The 20,599-nt window shown below is 46.3% G+C and overlaps 1 protein-coding gene across 1 annotated transcript in view; it reads right to left on the reverse strand.

Annotated features, from left to right (window-relative positions):
- VWA1 (von Willebrand factor A domain containing 1) overlaps positions 1-19,883 on the reverse strand; it is a 32,591-nt gene extending 12,708 nt beyond the window's left edge. The window contains exons 1-2 of the mRNA XM_070956162.1: positions 19,523-19,883; positions 515-1,078 (exon numbers count right to left, since the gene is read on the reverse strand). Coding sequence (XP_070812263.1) covers positions 515-1,078; positions 19,523-19,595 — 637 coding nt within the window. The 5' untranslated portion in view covers positions 19,596-19,883. The remainder of the gene's footprint in view (positions 1-514; positions 1,079-19,522) is intronic.
- Positions 19,884-20,599: the final 716 nt, after the last annotated feature.

Genomic DNA, 20,599 nt, shown 5'->3' on the forward strand with positions numbered 1-20,599 from the left:
GACAAGAAGCAACGGGTGGAAACTAATCAAGGAGAGAAGCAACTTAGAACTAAGGAGGAATTTCCTGACAGTGAGAAGAGTCAACCAGTGGAAGGGCTTGTCTTCAGAAGTTGTGGGTGCCCCATCACTGGACAGCCATTTGTCCAGAATGGTATGTCCACTGGACAAGACCCCCCTCCCCCCCGATCCCTTTCAATTCTGTATTCTGTAAGCCATCGGTTTTAATGATGGCTGATGAAACCAATGATAATATTCTGCACTCCTGTTTAAACTTCCCTTGGTCAGGAGGAGAGAATGCATTACTGCGGGCTGCTTTTGCTGACTGCCAGCTGCCAGCAGTTCGATTCTCGACAGCTCAAGATCGACTCAGCCTTCCACCTTTCCGAGGTGGGTAAAACGAGGACCCAGATTGTTGGGGGCAATAGGGCTGACTCTGTAAACCGCTTAGAGAAGGCGGTAAAACACTGTGAAGCGGTATATAAGTCTAAGGGCTATTGCTGTTGCACCCCAATACCTGCGATGGAATCCTGCAGCTCCTTGGTGATGAGGCTCAGGTCATCCACATCGACAAAGTGGAGATGCTTCTCTGGCGGTTGGCTGGCAGCAGCCGAAAGCTCCAAGTAGTTGCCCCTCCCCGTGCTGACAATGAAGACGGTGACCCCCATGTCTTTCAGAAGCTGCATGGGCTGGGCGACGTCATCCTTGGAGAAGCCATCGGTCACCCACACCAGCACTTTGGGGACGTTGGGACGGGCCCCCGCTTCCGCCGTGAAGAGTTTCTCCTTGGCAAAGGAAATGGTTTGGCCGGTATTGGTGTCCCCCATCACCTGCTGGATGTTGCGGATGGCATGCTGGATGGCCCCGGTGGAGAAATGCCGGTCAAAGGGGAACTCCAGGATGGGCTTGGTACTGATGTGGACAATGCCGGTCTGGACATCGTGAGGTCCGAAGGTAAATGGGAGAAGCAATTCAGCAATGAACTCCTTGATCCTGGAGAATTCGTAGGAGGAGACGCTGCCGGAGCTGTCCAATAGAAAGAGGAGATCCCCCTCTAGATCAGGAAGGGTAGGTTGAAGATCTGGAAAACAGGTGGAAAAGAATCAGGAATGTCACGTGATCAGGATACCTTGTCCTCCCTCCAGGAGGAAGGAGACCTTAATAGGTTCAAGACGTACACTCTGCTTTCATGCCCTCACTCTGCTAAACAAATAATTCCCTCAACACTGTCAAACTATTCACTAAGTCTGCATTACTATTAATCTTCTCATCGTTCTCATCACCCAGCTCCTCCCACTTATGACTGTATGACTGTAACTTTGTTGCTGGTATCCTTAAGATTTATATTGACTGTTTCCCTATGACTATCATTAAGTGTTGTACCTTATGATTCTTGACGAATGTATCTTTTATGTATATCGAGAGCGTATGCACCAAGACAAATTCCTTGTGTGTCCAATCACACTTGGCCAATAAAAAATTCTATTCTATTCTATTCTATTCTATTCTATTCTATTCTATTCTATTCTATTCTATTCTATTCTATTCTATTCTATTCTATTCTATTCTATTCAAAATCAGGTGGAACCCTAAAATCACTCACTTCTAAAGTGTAAACCCCACTGAGATAAACCAAAACTGGACATTTTACCACCGGGTGAGGGTCACTCAATAAACTGAGCTTTCTTCCTGGTGTCTTCGTGGCTATTTTTGCCACGCTCTGAGATTTTATTTCATTTTTGTTTTGTTTTGTTTTAACTTTCCAGTCTAGCCTACAACCGGAGATGTTTCTTTGGAGATGTCTATGGAGATTCTCCGTCATCCAGGTCAATGGTCATTCCAAAGGTGCTTTTTCAAGAGGCAACTGGCCTTTTTGTTTTTTCTTTGAAGACGTTTCGCTTCTCCTCCAAGAAGCTTCTTCAGCTGCGAGCTGAGAGCTGAAGAAGCTTCTTGGAGGAGAAGCGAAACGGTGGATGGAGACTTCCCATCCACCTACTGTGTTTCTCTTGTTTTCTGTATCCCCCTTGGTCCCCTTTCCTTTCCCTGCCGTGTCTTTTTTTTTTGGTTCTAAACTCTCGAATGGCTGAGGCTTCTGGTTCCGATTATGGCGCAAGCTACTCTGGGAGCTACTCCGGATACTGAAACAAACAAGCCAACTCATCGGTTTGCTTCTGGAAATGCAGACACGGATCTCTGGCAGCCGAAAAAAGGGCCAAACGCATCCCAGATGCGACGCTGGATCTCCCGTTTGGCCTGCTGAGAATTGGCTCTCTTTTCTCTCTGGGCTCCCTGAGCTTTGGGTTTTGAAGAACAGAGTACCCCCCCCTCCTTGGTTTGGACTGAATGGGGGGGGGCACCGATGCTTCAGATCCATGCAGGGTTTACAAATTGCCACCAGCAGCAGAACGGAAACCTTCCCAGTAGCACATGATGGAAATCAGATGTTCCTCTGCTTGGGGAAACACCCTCCTTCTCTCAGCTGTGCTGCCTGTGCCAAGTTTTGCCAGCTACTCTGTTTCCCCTAAAACGGGTCAGCAACCTGTGGCTCTGGAGCCACATGCGGCTCTTTGGGCCCTCTGCTGTGGCTCCCTGTCAGGTGTTCCCACCACTGGCTGGGCCCACCCCTCGCCCTCCCCTCCCAGTCACTCCTTGCCTGGCCTGAGAAGGTAAGGGTGACGGCAGGGGATGGAGAAGTGGCCAGGGCAGAGACAGAGAGATGCAGAGAGAGAGGGAGAGAGGGGCGAGAGAGACAGAGAGAGGTGGAGAGAGATATATAAAGAGAGGTTGAGAGAGAGATAAAGAGAGAGAGGGAGAGAGGGAGAGAGAGAGAGATACAGAGAGAAGGGGGAGAGAGAGAGAGAGACATAGAGAGATACAGAGAGAGGGGAGAGAGAGGGAGGGAGGAGAGAGAGAGATTGTCAAAAGGATTTTATGGTTCCCGGTGTTTTTTAACAACTGGTTCTCTGCCCTTATGACTGGCTGGGTAGGCGTGGCTGGGGTGTGTGTGTCATGTGACTGGTGGAAGTGAGTGACATCGAGTTGGCCACGCCCACCCAGGTTTTGTGACTCCCGGTGTTTTCTGTGGGAAACGGGTCCAAATGGCTCTTTGAGTGCTTAAGGTTGCAGACCCCTGCCCTAAAATAAGACATCCCCTGATAAAAAGCCTAATTGGGCTTTTGAGCGCATGCCCTAAAATAAGCCCCCACCTGAAAATAAGCCCTCCCTGAAAATAAACACATGCACAGCCGGTCCCCGCCATTTCCTCTGGTTTCCTCCACGATCCCAAAATATAAATAAAATTAAATAATAATAATAATAACAATAACAATAACAATAACAATAACAATAATAATAATAATAATAATAATAATAATAATAATAATAATAATAATAATAATAATAATAATACCTCCCCGAAAATAAGGCCAAACGCTTATTTCAGGGTTCAAAAAAATACAAGACAGGGTCTTATTTTCGGGGAAACACGGGTATATTCACCTTTCCCCACTTAATGGCACATCCTTGGACATTCTGGTAAGGCATTAGGGTGGCTCTGCCACATCCATCTCAAGAGGGCAAGCCTTACGTCTCCCCCAGGAGAGACTTCGTTCTCCATGTTCCGCATTAAACGCCATTTGTTCCAGGGTGGTTTCAAGCAACAGGGAAAGATTTGCGTCGCTACTGGAAAAAATGAGAGGGTGCTGGACAGGATTCCCCAAAAGCTGGTTAAATTGAGAGGCGGTGCCCTTTATTTTGTCTGAAAGCTCATTCATGCATGGATTTACACTCCTCTGCCACCGAGTCATCGTGCCAGCCCCACAAAGGAAGTATATTTTTCCCTCCAGAAGGAACCAGTATAAAGAGCTTGAACGGATTCCTTCTAGAGAGTTAGGATCCCTAAAAAGATTCTATCGTCTGAGCATCTGAACTGGATCCAGGAGCATGAATTCTGAATTTGGACTGTCTGATCTGAGCCATTTGGGCCTTTTTTTTTTTTTTTTTTTTGAAACCCAGTGTTATCTTCAGGGGCCCATAATACGCTGGGATGTTAAGAGCATTGTGGGAAATTTCTAAAGCCGGAGTCCTGCAATTTTAACAGTTGAAGATCTCTCTCTGATGGGCCCCCTCGAAGTTGACAGATCTTGAATAGAAGAAATATTAGCCATATATTCCCTCCCCCCCACATTTCCACTTGCTTGCTTAATTAGTTTATTGTCGCACAATGAAATTAAATGCCATCTTCAGTGCACATTATAACTATAAAAATAAAACAAAAACGCACATTCCTTCACATTCTATATACAATTGAATTGAAAACCCCTGATATTGCATTAATATTGCACTATATAGTAGAATTCAATATAGTTACTGCTCTGGGATAGAAGCTGTTTTTCAGTCTATTTGTCCTTATCTTTATTGTCCTGTACCGTCTGCCAGATGGTAATAGTTCAAAAAAAGGGATGAGATGGATCTTTAGGAATGTTTTGAACTTTCTTAAGGCAGCGGGAGCTATCAAGCTCTCCCAAAGAGGGGAGAGGGCAACCCATGATCCCCTGGGCAACGACGTTGACCCTCTGGACCGCCGTCCTATCTGCCACTCTGCAATTGGCAAACCGTACACGGGTGCAGTAAGTTAAAATACTCTCTGTGGTGCAGCAGTAGAAGGTCACCAGCAATTTGGCTTGCTGGGTGTTGGCTGTGATGCCACCTTCGTGGACCACGGAAAGGGATTGATGGGCAAGGGGAGCGGAGACGGGGAAAGAGAATTGATGTACTTGCGATGGGGGAATCGGAGCAAGCCTAACTTCCTGAGGACTAGCTCCTCTCAGTTCTAGTTGAACACTCAAATCAGTGTACCATTTGCTGATCAAAACCGAGAGAAGGATGTTCCGCCTCTGTCTTTATTTGGGACCAATTGGCTGCTCACATCTGTGTCTCCTACAGAAGCCCTGCAGTTGTATGAAAGCAACATCTCACAAGGGAGCCTCCAAAATGACTTTGGACTGCAGTGCTCATCATCCCCGACAACTCTCCTAGCCGGGGCTGATGGGAGGCGGAATCCAGACACGTCAGCCTCCCCCCCACCTTCCTCCCTCTTTGCAGCAGAGTCAGAGAAGACCACGACAGAGCAAAGCAATGGCAAGGAACAGACAGGTTGAAATCTGTTCTCTTTTTTTTTTTTTTTGCACCATGAAGGAAAAGTGCAGGAATGACCAACTTCAGTCTTTGGCAACGCACTTCCCTGGTCTGTTTTCGCAACACCGCCAGAGGCAGGAAATGTGCTGGGTAGGGCTCAGAACATCATCAGTCAGGAAATGCCAGCCTGAATGTGGTTGTTGGATCCCTTCTGGAATTGGGTGCAAGGCAGGTAAATAGGTGGGGGTGGGGGGAAGAGAGAAAACGGAGCACGTGGCCTTCCCACTCTTGCAGCCCCAGCTGAATCGAACACCCATCCCCTTTATTAATGGTAGGAAATGAGTCTGAGGCAGTCACGTGCAACCAAAATGGTGGAGGCATTGCGGAATGAGAGGCAGGTAAGGTAAAGGTTCCCCTCGCAGTTATGTGCTAGTCATTCCCGACTCTAGAGGGCGGTACTCATCTCTGTTTCAAAGTCGAAGAGCCAGCGCTGTCCAAATATGGCCGGCATATGGCCGGCAACTCAACTTTACTACCGGTCCTGTGGTGTGGCTTGGTAGGTGTGGCAGGGGAAGGATACTGCAAAATCCCCGTTCCCTCCCCACTCCTGGGGAAGGATACTGCAAAATCTCCATTCTCACCCCACTCGGGGGCCAGCCAGAGGTGGTATTTGCCGGCTCTCTGAACTACTGAAAATTTCCGCTACCAGTTCTCCAGAACCTGTCAGAACCTGCTGAATAGCAACACACACACAAACACATACACAATATATACATATCTGACTCAGTGGTGAAATCCAATTTTTTTTACTACTGGTTCTGTGGGCGTGGCTTGGTGGGCATGGTGTGGCTTGGCGGGCGTGGCTTGGTGGGCATGCCAGGGGAAGAATACTGCAAAATCTCCATTCCCACCCCACTTGGGGGCCAGCCAGAGGTGGTATTTGCCAGTTCTCCGAACTGCTGAAAATTTCCACTACCGGTTCTCTGAGCTGCTCAAAATTTCCACTACCGGTTCTCCAGAACCTGTCCGAACCTGCTGGATTTCACCCCTGATCTGACTGGATTGCTTCCTAGACTTCAGCAGTTTCCCCAGCGTCTTAGGAACCTTTCATCCTCTGCGTTTTTTTTCGCCGCAAGTTCAAAGGAGGGCGACGTCCCCTGGAAATTCACAGATGGACTTGTTTGCGGAAAAAGAGAACATCCCTATTTTCCCCCCCACCCCCCCCCGAGAAACAAGAACCCAGGTTGAGATGCCAGCATCGCTGTTCTTGATATACTTACATAGCAACAGACTTGGATGAAACAACAAACCCCCTCAAAAGAATGCACCAACGGGAAGGAGAGGACTGGTGCTGTGTCAACAGAAGGTGGGCTTAATGCTGGCCATAAAGAAAACCTTTAAACCTCAGTGGGACCGGAGCTTAAGTCTTGTTTTGCAACTGCCAAAAGGAGGAAGAATTTAAAAAGAAAGGACACCACCAGGGAGTGACCGCGGAAACATTTTTACAAGTGAAAAACACACAGAAAAGGGATGCTCCGTTTCCATCCCTCCGTTTTGCCGAATTACCCATCCTTTCTCAGCCTGCTACTTCGATTACTCTTCGACTGATGCACCTCATTGGTCTTCCGGCGATAAAACTGCTGTGTTCCCCACCCACCCAGTTAACTTCAAAGCCGCTGCGTTCGTTGCCCCAGAATTACATTTCTTAATGTGGCAGGGAAGGGTGTGTGGAAATCATCCCGATGGCTGTTTTTTTTTTTTTTTTTTTTTTTCATCGCATCGTTGGGATTTTTATTTGAACGGAAGGAAATCTAACCCCTAGGCCAGTGATGGCTAACCTTTTTGCCGTCGCGTGCCAAAAGCGGGGGGGGTCGCGGGGGGTGTCACACATGCGTGTGCCCACACCCATAATTCAATATGCCCCCCCCCCACACACACATTCTGAAGTCGGCAAACAGGCCGTTTCTGGTCTCCAGAGGGCTTCAGGGGGTGGGGGTGGGGAAGACCGTTTTCACCCTCCCCAGGCTCCTAGAAAGGCTCTGGAGCCTGGGGAGAGCAAAAAACGGGACTTCCAGACCCACAGGAAGTCAGCAAATGGGCCGTTTCCAGCCTCCGGAGGGCCTCGGGGTGTGTGTGTGTGTGTGTGTGTAGGAAAGGCCGTTTTCGCCTTCCCCAGGCTCCTAGAAAGGCTCTGGTGGGTCTGGAAGAGCCGAAAATCAGCTGGCTGGCGCGCACATGTACACCGGAGTTGAGCTAGGACAACTCTCGTGTGCCCACTGATACGGCTCTGTGTGCCACCTGTGCCATAGGTTCACCATCACGGCCCTAGGCGGGCTGTTTGGAAAGGTTTGCTGCTCCTGCTTTTCCTGCTAACAACTCAAGGAGAGAGGCATAATCCTCCCTCTCTCTCCCTGTTGTAACTCCAAAGCAACAACCACCCCTGTGAAGGTGGGTAGAGAAATGGAGACTAGCCAAAGTTGTCTAAGGCTCCTGACCAGTGGTGGGTTGCTCCTGATTCTATAGAACCGGTAGTAAAACCGGCGGGAGGCTCCACCCACCGACCCCGACGTCATCAGGACGCTTTTGTGCACGCACGAGCGAAAACAAGCATGCGGCCCCGTTGCAAACCGGTAGTAAAGGTACAGAGTGGAAAGAGTGCAGAGAAGAGCCACCAAGATGATTAGGGGACTGGAGGCTAAAACATGAAGAACGGTTGCAGGAACTGGGGATGTCTACTTTAATGAAAAGGAGGACTAGGGGAGACATGACAGCAGCGTTCCGATATCTCAGGGGCTGCCCCAAAGAAGAGGCAGTCAAGCTATTCTCCAAAGCACCTGAGGGTAGGACAAGAAGCAACGGGTGGGAACTCATCAAGGAGAGAAGCAACTTAGGAGAAATTTCCTGACAGTGAGAACAATTAACCCGTGGAACAACTGGCCTCCAGAAGTTGTGAATGCTCCAACACTGGAAGTTTTAAAGAAGAGGTTGGATAACCATTTGCCTGAAGTGGTTTAGGGTTTCCTGCCTAAGCAGGGGGTTGGACTAGAAGACCTCCAAAGTCCCTTCCAACTCTGCGGTTCTATTCTAAAACCCTGGTCTGCATTTTCCCTGGAATTGACACCAAGGATTGGGAGACGTTTTGCTTGCCAGAAATAAACAGAAGTGACTTCTTCTCCGGAAAGTTGCATCAAAGGAAAGCACTGAACGCTATATTGTTTAATAATTAAGCGTCCTTCTGGCCGTGTGCTCAATCATGGATGACAAGGAGGAAGAAATGCCACCAACGAACGGGAGCCATTGAAGCGGATGCAAAAATGAACCTTATTCTATTACGTCTGTCAATGATTTCCCAGCATCCGTTCAAAATATCAACAGTGTTTTGACTTGAGTTTCCGTAGTGAGCTCAGTTCTAAAGCAGGGGTCTCCAACCTTGGCCACTTTAAGCCTGGCGGACTTCAACTCCCAGAATTCCTCCCAGAGGAATTCTGGGAGGGATTCCCAGAGGAATTCTGGGAGTTGAAGTCCGCCAGGCTTAAGGTGGCCAAGGTTGGAGACCCCTGGCCTAAAGTCCATTCAATATTGGTTTCCATTCTTCCCTCGGTCCGATTCCCCCTATTTTATTTTCCTTCAGAAAGGAGCCAGTTTGCTGGACTTCTTTAGCTTCCTCGGTGAAGGTCCTAATAAGGAATAGCTCTCCAATTTTTATTTATTTATTTATTTATTTGGCAGAGGCATTTTTTTATCCCCCCCCCCCGGAATCCTTTCTGCTGAAAGACGGGAGGGGCTGAGCCCAGCCCTTACTACTTCCAAAGCGAGGGTGGTCTCGACGACGGCCTCGTCTCTCTCCGTGTCTGCCTTTTCCGCAAAGTCAATTTGGGTTTTGTTTTTCTTTCCCCCCCCAGCGAAGCAACCGACCAGCTAATTCTCTCATCACGCCTGCCTGCCTCGATTCCTCAGCCAGCCAAGGGCCACCCGGGCGAGGGCCGGATCCGGTCGTTCCCGTGGAGGGGCTGCTACTCACATGTGCCCTGCCTCTGGCCACTTCTACGTGCTGATCAGAAGGTGGCACGGTTAAGGAAGAGAAGCACAGGCTTTCCCCCCTTCCCTTCCCCTGGCAGATCCCATGGTTTTGGGCGAAAACAGAAGAGCTGAGGCTTAATTGAAAGTTCAGATAGAAATGTGGAACCTCCGTGCCCAGAGGGACTCTACCACTAAATAGTATAGCACGGAAGGCAAATTGGAAGAACTTCGCATCCTGTTTATGTGTTTCCTGGGGACTTCCAACTGCCTGTTGTTGAAACAGGATGCTACATGGCGTGGTTAAGGACAATTTATCGATTTCCAGGAAAGTCAGTCTGTCTGTCTGTCTGTCCTTCCTTCCTTCCTTTCCTTCTTTCCTTCATTCTTCCTTTCGTTCTTTCTTTTCTTCCCTTCTTTCTTTTCTTTCTTTCTTTCCTTTCTTTCTTTCCTTCCTTCCTTTTCTTTCTTTTGTTCTTTCTTTCCTTCTTTCTTTTCTTTCTTTCCTTCCTTCCTTTCTTTTCCTTTTCTTTCTTTTCTTTCTTTTCCTTTTCTTTCTTTTGTTCTTTCTTTCTTTTCTTTCTTTCCTTCTTTTCTTTCTTTCTTTCCTTCTTTCTTTCCTTCCTTCCTTTTCTTTCTTTTCCTTTTCTTTCTTTCTTTTTTCTGTCTTTCTTTCTTTCCTTCTTTCTGTTCTATCCTTCTTTCTTTTCTTTCTTTCTTTCCTTCTTTCTTTCCTTCCTTCCTTTTCTTTCTTTTCCTTTTCTTTCTTTCTTTCCTTCTTTCTTTTCTTTCTTTCCTTCATTCTTTCCTTCCTTCCTTCCTTCCTTCCTTTTCTTTCTTTCTTTCCTTCTTTCTTTCCTTTCTTTCCTTCCTTTTCTTTCTTTTCCTTTTCTTTCTTTCTTTCTTTCCTTCTTTCTTTTCTTTCCTTCTTTCTTTTCTTTCTTCCTTTCTTTTCTTTCTTTCCTTCTTTCTTTCCTTCCTTCCTTTTCTTTCTTTTCCTTTTCTTTCTTTTGTTCATTCTTTTTTCCTTCTTTCTTTTCTTCCCTTCCCTTCTTTCTTTTCTTTCTTTCTTTCTTTCCTTCTTTCCTTCCTTCCTTCCTTTTCTTTCTTTCCCTTCCTTCCTTCCTTCCTTCCTTCCTTCCTTCCTTCCTTCCCTCCCTCCCTCCCTCCCTCCCTCCTTCCCTGCCTCCCCTTCTCTGTTTTGTCCTGCATTGCCAGATGAAGAGAACCTGAAAGCACCTACGATCCTTTTACACGGCATTTTAATCCTAATTCATTGTTTTGTGGACCTCTTTTTCGTGCCGTGCAAATGGCTGTTTCAATTGCACAAGAAAATCCAGTGCCCAAATTAAGGACAGGCAGTTTTATCTTTGGGGGGACTTTAGCTAAGAAGTCATAAATACAGAATACAGAATAATAAAGAGTTGGAAGGGACCTTGGAGCTTTTCTAGTCCAAATCCCTATTCAAGCAGGAGACCCTATACCCGTGATGGCGAACCTATGGCACACGTGCCACAGGTGGCATGCGTAGCCATATCAGTGGGCAGGTGAGCTCAGCTCCGGCGCATATGCGCACGCCGGCCAGCTGATTTTCGGGTTTTCTGGGCCCACCAGAAGTAGGGAAACAGGCTGTTTCCTGCCTCCAGAGGGCCTCATGGGGTGGTGGGCAAGGCCCGTTTTTCTCACCTGGCTCCAGAGCCTTTCTAGGAATCTGGGGAGGGTGAAAACGGCCTTCCCCCCCCCCCCGGAGGCCGAAAATGGTCCATTTGCCAACTTCCAGTCCCACCAGAAGTTGGCAAACAGGTCATTTCTGGCATCCGGAGGGCCTCCGGGGTGTGTGTGGGGGGAAGGCTGTTTTCTCCCTCCCGGAGACTTGAGGAAACCTCTGGAGCCCGGGGAGGACAAAACCCCCACCCCCACCCACCGTGGTGCAGGATGCTGACTAGGCCACGCTCACCATAGCCACACCCACCCAGCAACCAGGCAGAGAATCCCTTACTAAAATTTTTGAAGTCCTCCCTTGGACCTTGGAGTTCTTCAAGTCGCTTCTTAGGCAGGAAACCCTATGCCATTTCAGACAAATGGTTGTCCTGGAGGGAAGAGCTGGAGAAGATGAGACAATAGACATCTTAGAGATGTCTATTGCTACTATCTTTGTCTTCTGGACTAGTAGCTGAAGATCCCAGGGTCTGCATCCTATTCTGTTATGTATAATTAGTAACCTCATTTGGTGGGCTGCTCCAGCCACGATATTTGCAAACCCATTCGCTTATTATTTATTTATTTATTTATTAGTTTGATTTATATGCCGCCCTTCTCCGGAGACTCGGGGCGGCTTACAATGCTTTTAAGCAATAGCCTTCATACTTTTGTATATACCTGCTTAGTAGGGCTTTTGCCCCCCCCCCCAAAGCGGTGTTCTATTTTATACAAAGTCAGCTTATTGCCCCCACAAACCGGGTCCTCATTTTATCTACCTCGGAAGGATGGAAGGCTGAGTCAACCTTGAGTCTGGTGAGAATTGAACTCGCAGTAATTGCAGGCAGCTGGCAGCTAAATACTACTTTAACAGTAGTTTAGTCCACTGCATCACCAGAATCAAGGAACCCGGAAAAAGAAAAAGCAGCTTTTGTTCGGGAAATTATACATTGAGTCCAGGAGACGAGGGATGTTTCACCCCCCATTGGGATCGATGAGATACGATGGGAGTGTGTGGGCCACAATAATTGTGGCTTTCATTCAGAGTAGGAGCATTGATAATGGAAATGTGGCTTGCGTAGGCAAGGACTCGAATCCTTACCTGGACCAGTTCCCTGACCCAATTGGAAAAGGCCTGTCCAGAAGTCTTTAAACATCAGCCAAATCTGGAGATGTTTGTGGGAAAAAGTGGGAATGAAAAACGGATTTGTTAAAACTTTTGGAGTTGATGGTTTTCCATCCTTTCTTGAGTTATACAATGGCAGGACCGGCAATTAAACTGTCACATTCCTGGTAACCTAAAAGAGGATGCAAAGTGAGTTTTCCTTCCAAAAACGGGTGTCTTGAGCCAGTTGGCTTTTGATTTTGGAGTGCAGAGGACAATGTAAACCCACTGTTTGGCTTTCCCGAAACCTCATCCTCCTGTTTCTTTCTTTCCATTTTTTTTTTCCAGATGTGGATCGCTCTGGATTATGTTACAGCTTCGAGCTGCGTGGGATGCTAGCTTTAGCTAATTCCCAGAACCCTTATCCTGCGCGACGAAGACGGATTAAACAAATCCCCCAAAATGGAGAAAGGTAGGAGATTAGCTGGAAATACAGGTAATCCTCGACTTACGATCACAATTGAGTTGCTAAGCGAGACATTTGTTAAGTGGGCTTTGCCCCATTTTATGACGTTTCTAGCCACCGTGGCTAACACGGTTGTTAAGTGAATCCCCGGCTTCCCCTCTGCCCTACGAAGGTGGGCAGAGAAATGTAGACTAGCCAAAGTTGTCTAAGGCTCCTGACCCAGGTTCTAACCACTACACTTTCCTGTATAGCATGCATTGGACTCCTTGGTCCCCAACAGATATACAGGTAGTCCTCGACTTATGACCACAATGGAGCCCAACATTTCTGTTGCTAAGCGAGATGGTTGTTAAGTGAGTTTTGCTCCATTTTATTTCGTGCCACAGTCGTTAAGTAAGCTCACTGCAGTTTGTTAAGTTTAGAATAGAATAGAATAGAATAGAATAGAATAGAATAGAATAGAGAGTAGAGTAGAGTAGAGTAGAGTAGAGTAGAGTAGAGTAGAGTAGAGTAGAGTAGAATAGAATAGAATAGAATAGAATAGAATAGAATGAAGTAGAATAGAGAACAGAGAGCAGAGTAGAATAGAATAGAATAGAATAGAATAGAATAGAATGAAGTAGAATAGAGAACAGAGAGCAGAATAGAGTAGAATAGAATAGAAAAGAATAGAATAGAATAGAATGAAGTAGAATAGAGCAGAATAGAACAGAGTGAAGTAGAATAGAGAATAGAGAACAGAGAGTAGAATAGAGTAGAATAGAATAGAATAGAATGAAGTAGAATAGAGAACAGAGAAAGAGTAGAGTAGAATAGAATAGAAAAGAATAGAATAGAATAGAATGAAGTAGAATAGAGCAGAATAGAACAGAGTGAAGTAGAATAGAGAATAGAGAACAGAGAGTAGAATAGAGTAGAATAGAGTAGAGTAGAGTAGAATAGAATAGAATAGAATAGAATAGAATAGAATAGAATAGAATAGAATAGAATGAAGTAGAATAGAGCAGAATAGAACAGAGTGAAGTAGAATAGAGAATAGAGAACAGAGAGTAGAATAGAGTAGAATAGAGTAGAGTAGAATAGAATAGAATAGAATAGAATAGAATAGAATAGAATAGAATAGAATGAAGTAGAATAGAGCAGAATAGAACAGAGTGAAGTAGAATAGAGAACAGAGAGTAGAATAGAGTAGAATAGAATAGAATAGAATGAAGTAGAATAGAGAACAGAGAAAGAGTAGAGTAGAATAGAATAGAAAAGAATAGAATAGAATAGAATAGAATAGAATAGAATAGAATGAAGTAGAATAGAGCAGAATAGAACAGAATGAAGTAGAATAGAGAATAGAGAACAGAGAGTAGAATAGAGTAGAGTAGAATAGAATAGAGTAGAGTAGAATAGAATAGAATAGAATAGAATAGAATAGAATAGAATAGAATAGAATAGAATAGAATAGAATAGAATAGAATAACAGAGTTGGAAGGGACCTTGGAGGTCTTCTAGTCCAGCCCCCTGCTTAAGCAGGAAACCCTACACCACTTCAGACAAAGGGTTATCCAACATTAAGCGAATCCGGCTTTCCCCGTCAATGTTCCCTGTGAGAAGGTTGCAAAAGGGTGACCCCAGGACACTGCGACCGTCATAAACGTAACCAGTTGCCAAGGATGTGAATTTTAATCCCCACGTGACTGGGGAACTTGTTACAACGGTCCTAAGTGTGAAACACGGTCGTAAGTCACTTTTTTCCAGTGCCGTTGTAACTTTGAACTACGTAAATGAACTGTTGTAAGTCGAGGCCTATCTCTATTTACATAGGGTCCATCATTCAGGAGAGGAACAGAGAGATAATTTGGGGCCTCGAGTTGATGTGGCTCCCCTTTTGGATTGCTGTGGGTGTGACTTTAGTTGCAAAACATCACAACTTCCTCCTCTTCCCCCCCCCATGTGACCTTTCGGAACTGTTCTCTATGGTTCCCACCCCCCCAGCAAAACAGAACAGTCCTGCTATGTCAGCAAAACGTTTTGCATTTCCATCAGGCCTTACAAGTGGGTGGCCAGTTGTGACGCAATGCGTGTGGGCGCTAGAGACCCAGCAGGAGAAATCCTGTCCCGGTGCCAGAAACTGGGATGCCATGTCACTCTAACCTGCTGGGATTTAAAAAAAAAAAATAACCAACCCCCAACTTATTTATACATCAGTTTACTGCAGTTTTCTCAAAAGTGCCAATTCCCCGCGGGGCGGGAAAAAAAAAAGAACCAAAAATAAATTTGGGATTGGCGTCATGCATCTCGGAGGAAGAGTGACTCCCAGTTCTCAAAACAGCGCCTTCTTGTACACGCAATTACAAAGTATGGACTAGCCGGCCTTTCTATCCGAATCGGTCGCAGCTTGTTAGATGGTTCTGTGATACGTTGAAAGTTACCAATTGGACCAATGGCAATTGGTCATCCGTAGCATGTGGTAAGAGATGCGGCGGCTCAGTGGCTAAGACGCTGAGCTTGTCGATCGAAAGGTCGGCAGTTCAGCGGTTCGAATCCCTGGGGCTGCGTAACGGGGCGAGCTCCCGTGACTTGGCCCGGCTTCTGCCAACCTAGCAGTTCGAAAGCACGTAAAAAAAATGCAAGTAGAAAAAAAAGAGCCTTGATAGTACAGTGGTTTAGTGCACCCTGTTATTAACACAGCTGCCTGCAATTTCTGCTGGTTCGAATCTCTCCAAGGCTCAAGGTTGACTCAGCCTTCCATCCTTTCTAAGGTAGGTGAAATGAGGACCCAGTTTGTGGGGGCAATAAGCTGACTTTGTATAAAATATACAAAAGAATGAAGGCTATTGCTTAACGCATTGTAAGCCGCCCTGAGTCTCCGGAGAAGGGCGGCATATACATCAAATTAAAAAAAAAAAAAATAGGGACCACCTTTGGTGGGAAGGGAACAGCGTTCCGTGCGCCTTTGGCGTTGAGTCATGCCGGCCACATGACCACAGAGACGTCTTCGGACAGCGCTGGCTCTTTGGCTTTGAAACGGGGATGAGCACCGCCCCCTAGAGCCCGGAACAAGTAGCACATATGTGCGAGGGGAACCTTTACCTTTTACCTTTAGCATGTTGTCGACAATCTTATCCAGGACAAAATGCTTTAAAAACTAGGACTGCCGTTCTGAAGGTAGGTGGGCTTGGTTAGTTCCACGTGGATATGTGCTAGATGATATCAGAAATCTGTTCCAAGGTTATGAACTTGGAGCCGTGTTTTGCGTTTTTTTAAATCTTCCATTCCCATCTCTCTTTTGCATTTGCCTCATGTCTTTGAGCTCTTAAGCCTATAGGGATATCCATCTTTTCCTTCGATTTTACACAAATAATTTCTGGAGCTTTTCCAAGTTAAAATCTCTTGATGAAACCAAGCAAGGATTTATTCCTGTCCCGGTTATTGTCCAGTTATGTCCAGGGTGACTATGCCTTCGGAAAGAAGGCTGAATCACAATCAAGCATACCTGGGAAAAGGTGCGGCTGAGCTACTCCCAGAAAAAAGCTGGAGGTAATTTAAAAAAACAACACTGCCTTGTTGCTTAAACTGGGAATCAGCTTTCCTGCATATATATATATATATATATATATATATATATATATATATATATATATATATATATATATATAAAACCAGGTTAATTTTAAGCATCCTTGTCACAATCTACTGAACAGACCTGGCAGAGGTCCTCTGCATATATATTTCCCTCTCTCTCTCTTCCTTTCCCCCTTCCATCCTCGAGGAAAAATGTAATATAGAGGAAATTGGAAGAAGGAACAGGGACATTTTTTCCCCCCTTTGCCCAGATGTCCCAGTTGGTTGAGACTGTAAAATTTATGCCGTCGGTTCTCTTGCTGGTACAGCGAAGGAAAACCCACCCCATTCCTGACAGGCATACCTACCACAAAATTGCCCTTTATCTCACAACGTTCTTCCCCACAGCTACAGTCAAGATCGCCTGTCTTGTTGGCTTAGGACCCTCCCTGTCTGGGTAAACAGCGAAAGGAATACTTGGACCTCCCCCCTTCACCAGCCAACCAAGCGTGGGATAGCTCTTCGCACAGAGCTGAAGATGGCTGTTGGATTGCGAAGCCTGAGAGGAAGGGCAGGTGCTTGAAAGAAGGATGAAGGCTAGGGAGAATGGATGGTGCTTTACCTTCCCTGGAAACTTTTTCTAATTTCTCTCGGAAGCTTGTTGCAAAGAGACCTAGTTCCTGGCTGTCATAACATCTCCCATCTTCCCCAGACAACACTGGGGAAGCCAGTGGGAAATGAGGTGTAAGAAATGCATTTTGACTCTGCTGTGGGCTATGAGTGTAGGAGGAACAGCATCTGAAGCAAGGATGGAGGGGAAGGGAGAGGAGAGGAGAGAAAAGTTATAGCTTAATAAAGTTGGAAGGGACTTTGTAGGTCATCTAGTCCAACCCCCCGCCCAAACAGGAGACCCTACACCATTTCTGACCAATGGCAGTCCAATCTCTTCTTGAAAGTCTCCAGGGATGAAGCTCCCACAACTTCTGAAGGCAACTTCTGTTCCATGGGCTGATGGTTCTCCCTGTCAGAAAATTTCTCCTCATTTCCAGGTTGAATCTCTCTTGTGTTCAGTTTCCATCCATTATTCCTTGTCTGGCCTTCGGGTGCCTTTGAGAATAGCTTGACCCCCTTCCTCTCTGTGGCATCCCCTCAGATATTGGAAGACTGCTATCATGTCTCCCCTGGTCCTTCTCTTCACTAGACTAGCCATGTCTGGTTCCTATAACCGTTCTTCATATGTTTTAGTCTCCAGTCCCCTAATCATCCTGGTTGCTCTCCTCTGCACGAAAGGAAAGGAAAGGAAAGGAAAGGAAAGGAAAGGAAAGGAAAGGAAAGGAAAGGGAGAGAGGAAAGAAAGAAAGAAAGAAAGAAAGAAAGAAAGAAAGAAAGAAAGAAAGAAAGAAAGAAAGAAAGAAAGAACAGAAGAAAGAAAGAAGGAGCAAAAGAAGGAAGGAAGGAAAGGAAGGAAGGAAGGAAGGAAGGAAGGAAAGAAAGAAAGAAAGAAAGAAAGAAAGAAAGAAAGAAAGAAAGAAAGAAAATAAGATTCATTTTGCACTAAAGTTATTTGGAAAATTGGAATTAAGCGCCGACATATAGATTAAGAGGCAGATTTGGCCAAAGTTGATCCCTGCTGCATCAGGACCACACCTTTTGGCTTTGGGACAGAGAACTCTCCAGAAAACATCACCTTCAGAGTGACCACCTATTCAACCTTGATTTGGAGAACCGAGAAAGAATATTGTCCATTTTTCCAGCCCGGCCTCTGCCTTGCCTGCCCGAAGCTCTAAATTCAACGACCAGAATTAAGAAGGCCGAGAGACCTCAGACGGAGATTTCAGGCAGAGCAGACAATCTCCGACTTAAAGGGATGCCACGGTCTCACCCTACCCCTAACGTGGCTCGGTGACAGGGCAGCTGCTGTGCGCACAGAAGCTCTTCCCAGCCACTTCCAAATAAATAGGATTTCCTGTCACTCCGGCAAGCTTCCCTCATCGCTCGAGATCTCCAAGCGCCGTCAACGACCGCAGCCCCAGACGAAGTTGGACAGATGGATGAATGGATCCACGTCTGCATCGAAGCGGCCACATCATTCAGTCTCCGTGGTCCTCAGTTTCCCCTGTCAGATGCCATTGAGCTGCCTTGGGTTGTGTTAGCCTCCCATCGTTTCCCCCAGACAGCCAGGCAGCCGCTTTCCTAGCTAAACTGAAGCCGGCCTTCTCCAGACCAAATTCTGCCTTCCTTCCTTCGACGTCTCGCCAACTACCTTCAGACAAAATCCATCCAAAATAAAACCTATAGAATAAAGAGCAGCCCTACAGCGTCTTCCCAGCCATCCAATTTGTTGGGGCTTGGCGAGGGCTTCAGTTTCGGGGCAGAGACCCTCGCCTGGCTTTAACTGCTCCTTACAAAGATTTTTTAAAAAACCTCCAGATTTGCATTTGTTTCCCCCCCCCCCCCCGAAGCAGCTAAGAAACAGCAAAACAATTTTTCAATCAGGGCAAAATCTCCACCTTCCTTTCCTAAAACCCAGGAAGCATCATTCAGGGTGTATCCCTCAACCTAGCAAGATCCCGTTGCCTTCACATCCACCCAGATCTGCCAGCTCTGGCATCCGCGAGACCTCCTCTTCAAAATCCAAATTCAAAACCCAGGATCTTCCCAGGATCGTAGCCTCCCATCATTCCCAGGGAGCTGGATTTCGAGAAAGGTTACTCCGTGACCTGCCTACATAATTCTGGGCAGAGGCGTACTTTCGTAATCCCGAACCAAAGCTTGGGAACCCTCCTTGGGAAGATCCCAGATCCAGATTCAAACCCCAATCTCCGAAATCTAAATCCAAAATCCAAAATCAAACCCCAATCTCCAAAATCTAAATTCAAAATCCAAAAATTCAAACCCCGATCTCCAAAATCTAAATCCAAAAATCCAAAACCCAGGATCTTCCCAAGGATTGTAGCCTCCCATCATCCCCAGGCAGCTTCGGGAAAGGTTACTCCAGAATCTCCCTGCGTTAATTCCGGGGAGAGCCGTTCTTTCCATAACCCCGAACCAAAGCTTGGAAACCTTCCTTGGGAAGATCCCAGATCCAGATTCAAACCCCGATCTCCGAAATCTAAATCCGAAATCCAAATTCAAACTCTGATCTCCAAAATCTCAATTCAAAATCCAAAAATTCAAACCCCGATCTCCAAAATCTAAATCCAAAAATTCAAACTCCTATCTCCAAAATCTACATTCAAAACTCAAACCCTAATTTACAAAATCTAAATTCAAAATCCAAGTTCAAACTCTGATTTCCAAAATCCAAAAATCCAAAACCCAGGATTTTCCCAAGGATTGTAGCCTCCCATCATCCCCAGGCAGCTGGGCTCCGGGAAAGGTTACTCTAGAACCTCCCTGCGGCAATTCCGGGGAGACCCGTTCTTTCCATAACCCCGAACCAAAGCTTGGGAACCCTCCTTGGGAAGAAGATCTCAAATCCAGATTCAAACCCCCGGATCTCCAAAAATAAATAAATAAAAATCCAAAAACCCTTCGAAGCCGCTCACCTCTTGGAGGACTCTGGGCCAGGACATCATCCAGCAGGCAGAGAATCAGAAGCCAGGCAACCGGGGAACTCATAGCAAAGTCCTCTCCGGATTTCGGATGGATGGGGCAGCGGCTACCTTAAACCCAACGCCTTGACATTGGTGAGGAGGAGGCCAAGCGTGCGTCCCGACTCAGGCATATTCTGATGTCTCGCAGCTCCAGAGCCAGTCGGTGTTTTTATCCTACCCTGGCCTTGACTGGGACAGACACCCTCCCCAGCTTCAAAACATATACATATTTCTCCCCTCCCTGAAGGGTTGCGAAATCTCTGCAAGTTACTTTCTGTCCCTTTCCTTTCCTCTCCTCTCCTTTTTTTTTTGTAATCTCTCTCTCTCTCTCTCTCTCTCTCTTTCTTTCTCTCTCTCTCTCTCTCTTTCTCTCTCTCTCTCTCTTTCCTCCAAGTCATGAATCCTTTTTGACAGGAGTGGCTGGAGCGCACAGCCCTTTCCCCTCCCCTTCACCGCCACGCTCTCTCCTCCGATGGCTTTCCGTGGGGAGGGCGGAATTCGGTAGAAAGGGAGTTTGCCAGCTTTTTTTTTCCAACTTACCTCCCTGTCTGTCCTCTGGAGAAGTTGGCAGCTGGCTGGCTCGGACGTCAGTTGGTGGGCAGAATTGAGCAGAAGAGGGCGACCTTCTCTGAAGAGGTGGAGGGGGGGGGGAAATCTGCCTGCTGGATCGAAAATTGGCAACTGCAAAAGTTTTGATTACATGTATATATATATATAGTGATTTAATAGGGAGTTTTGTTTAGATTGCACGATCTGTTAAATTATGCAGGGACGGTGCCGTTTTTCTGTTGGAATTTTATTTTTTTTTAAACACATAGTAAATCCGTTTTGCTTGAAACGTGTCTCTCTCTCTCTCACACACACACACACAACCTGTATTTATTTTTTCTTCTCGGAGGTGACTCCCTCTGATTCCAATGAGGCTTTTTTTAAAAAAAGCTTCCAATCAACGCTTGGAAGTTGAATGCTTAGAAGTTGCCAACTTCTCCTTCCACTCCCCCCTCCTCCTCCTCAAGAAAAGCTCCTGGG

The sequence above is a fragment of the Pituophis catenifer genome, unplaced genomic scaffold (assembly GCF_029215685.1).
Source record: "Pituophis catenifer annectens isolate HBS135680 unplaced genomic scaffold, rPitCat1.0.hap2 SCAF_18, whole genome shotgun sequence".
NCBI lineage: Eukaryota > Metazoa > Chordata > Lepidosauria > Squamata > Colubridae > Pituophis > Pituophis catenifer.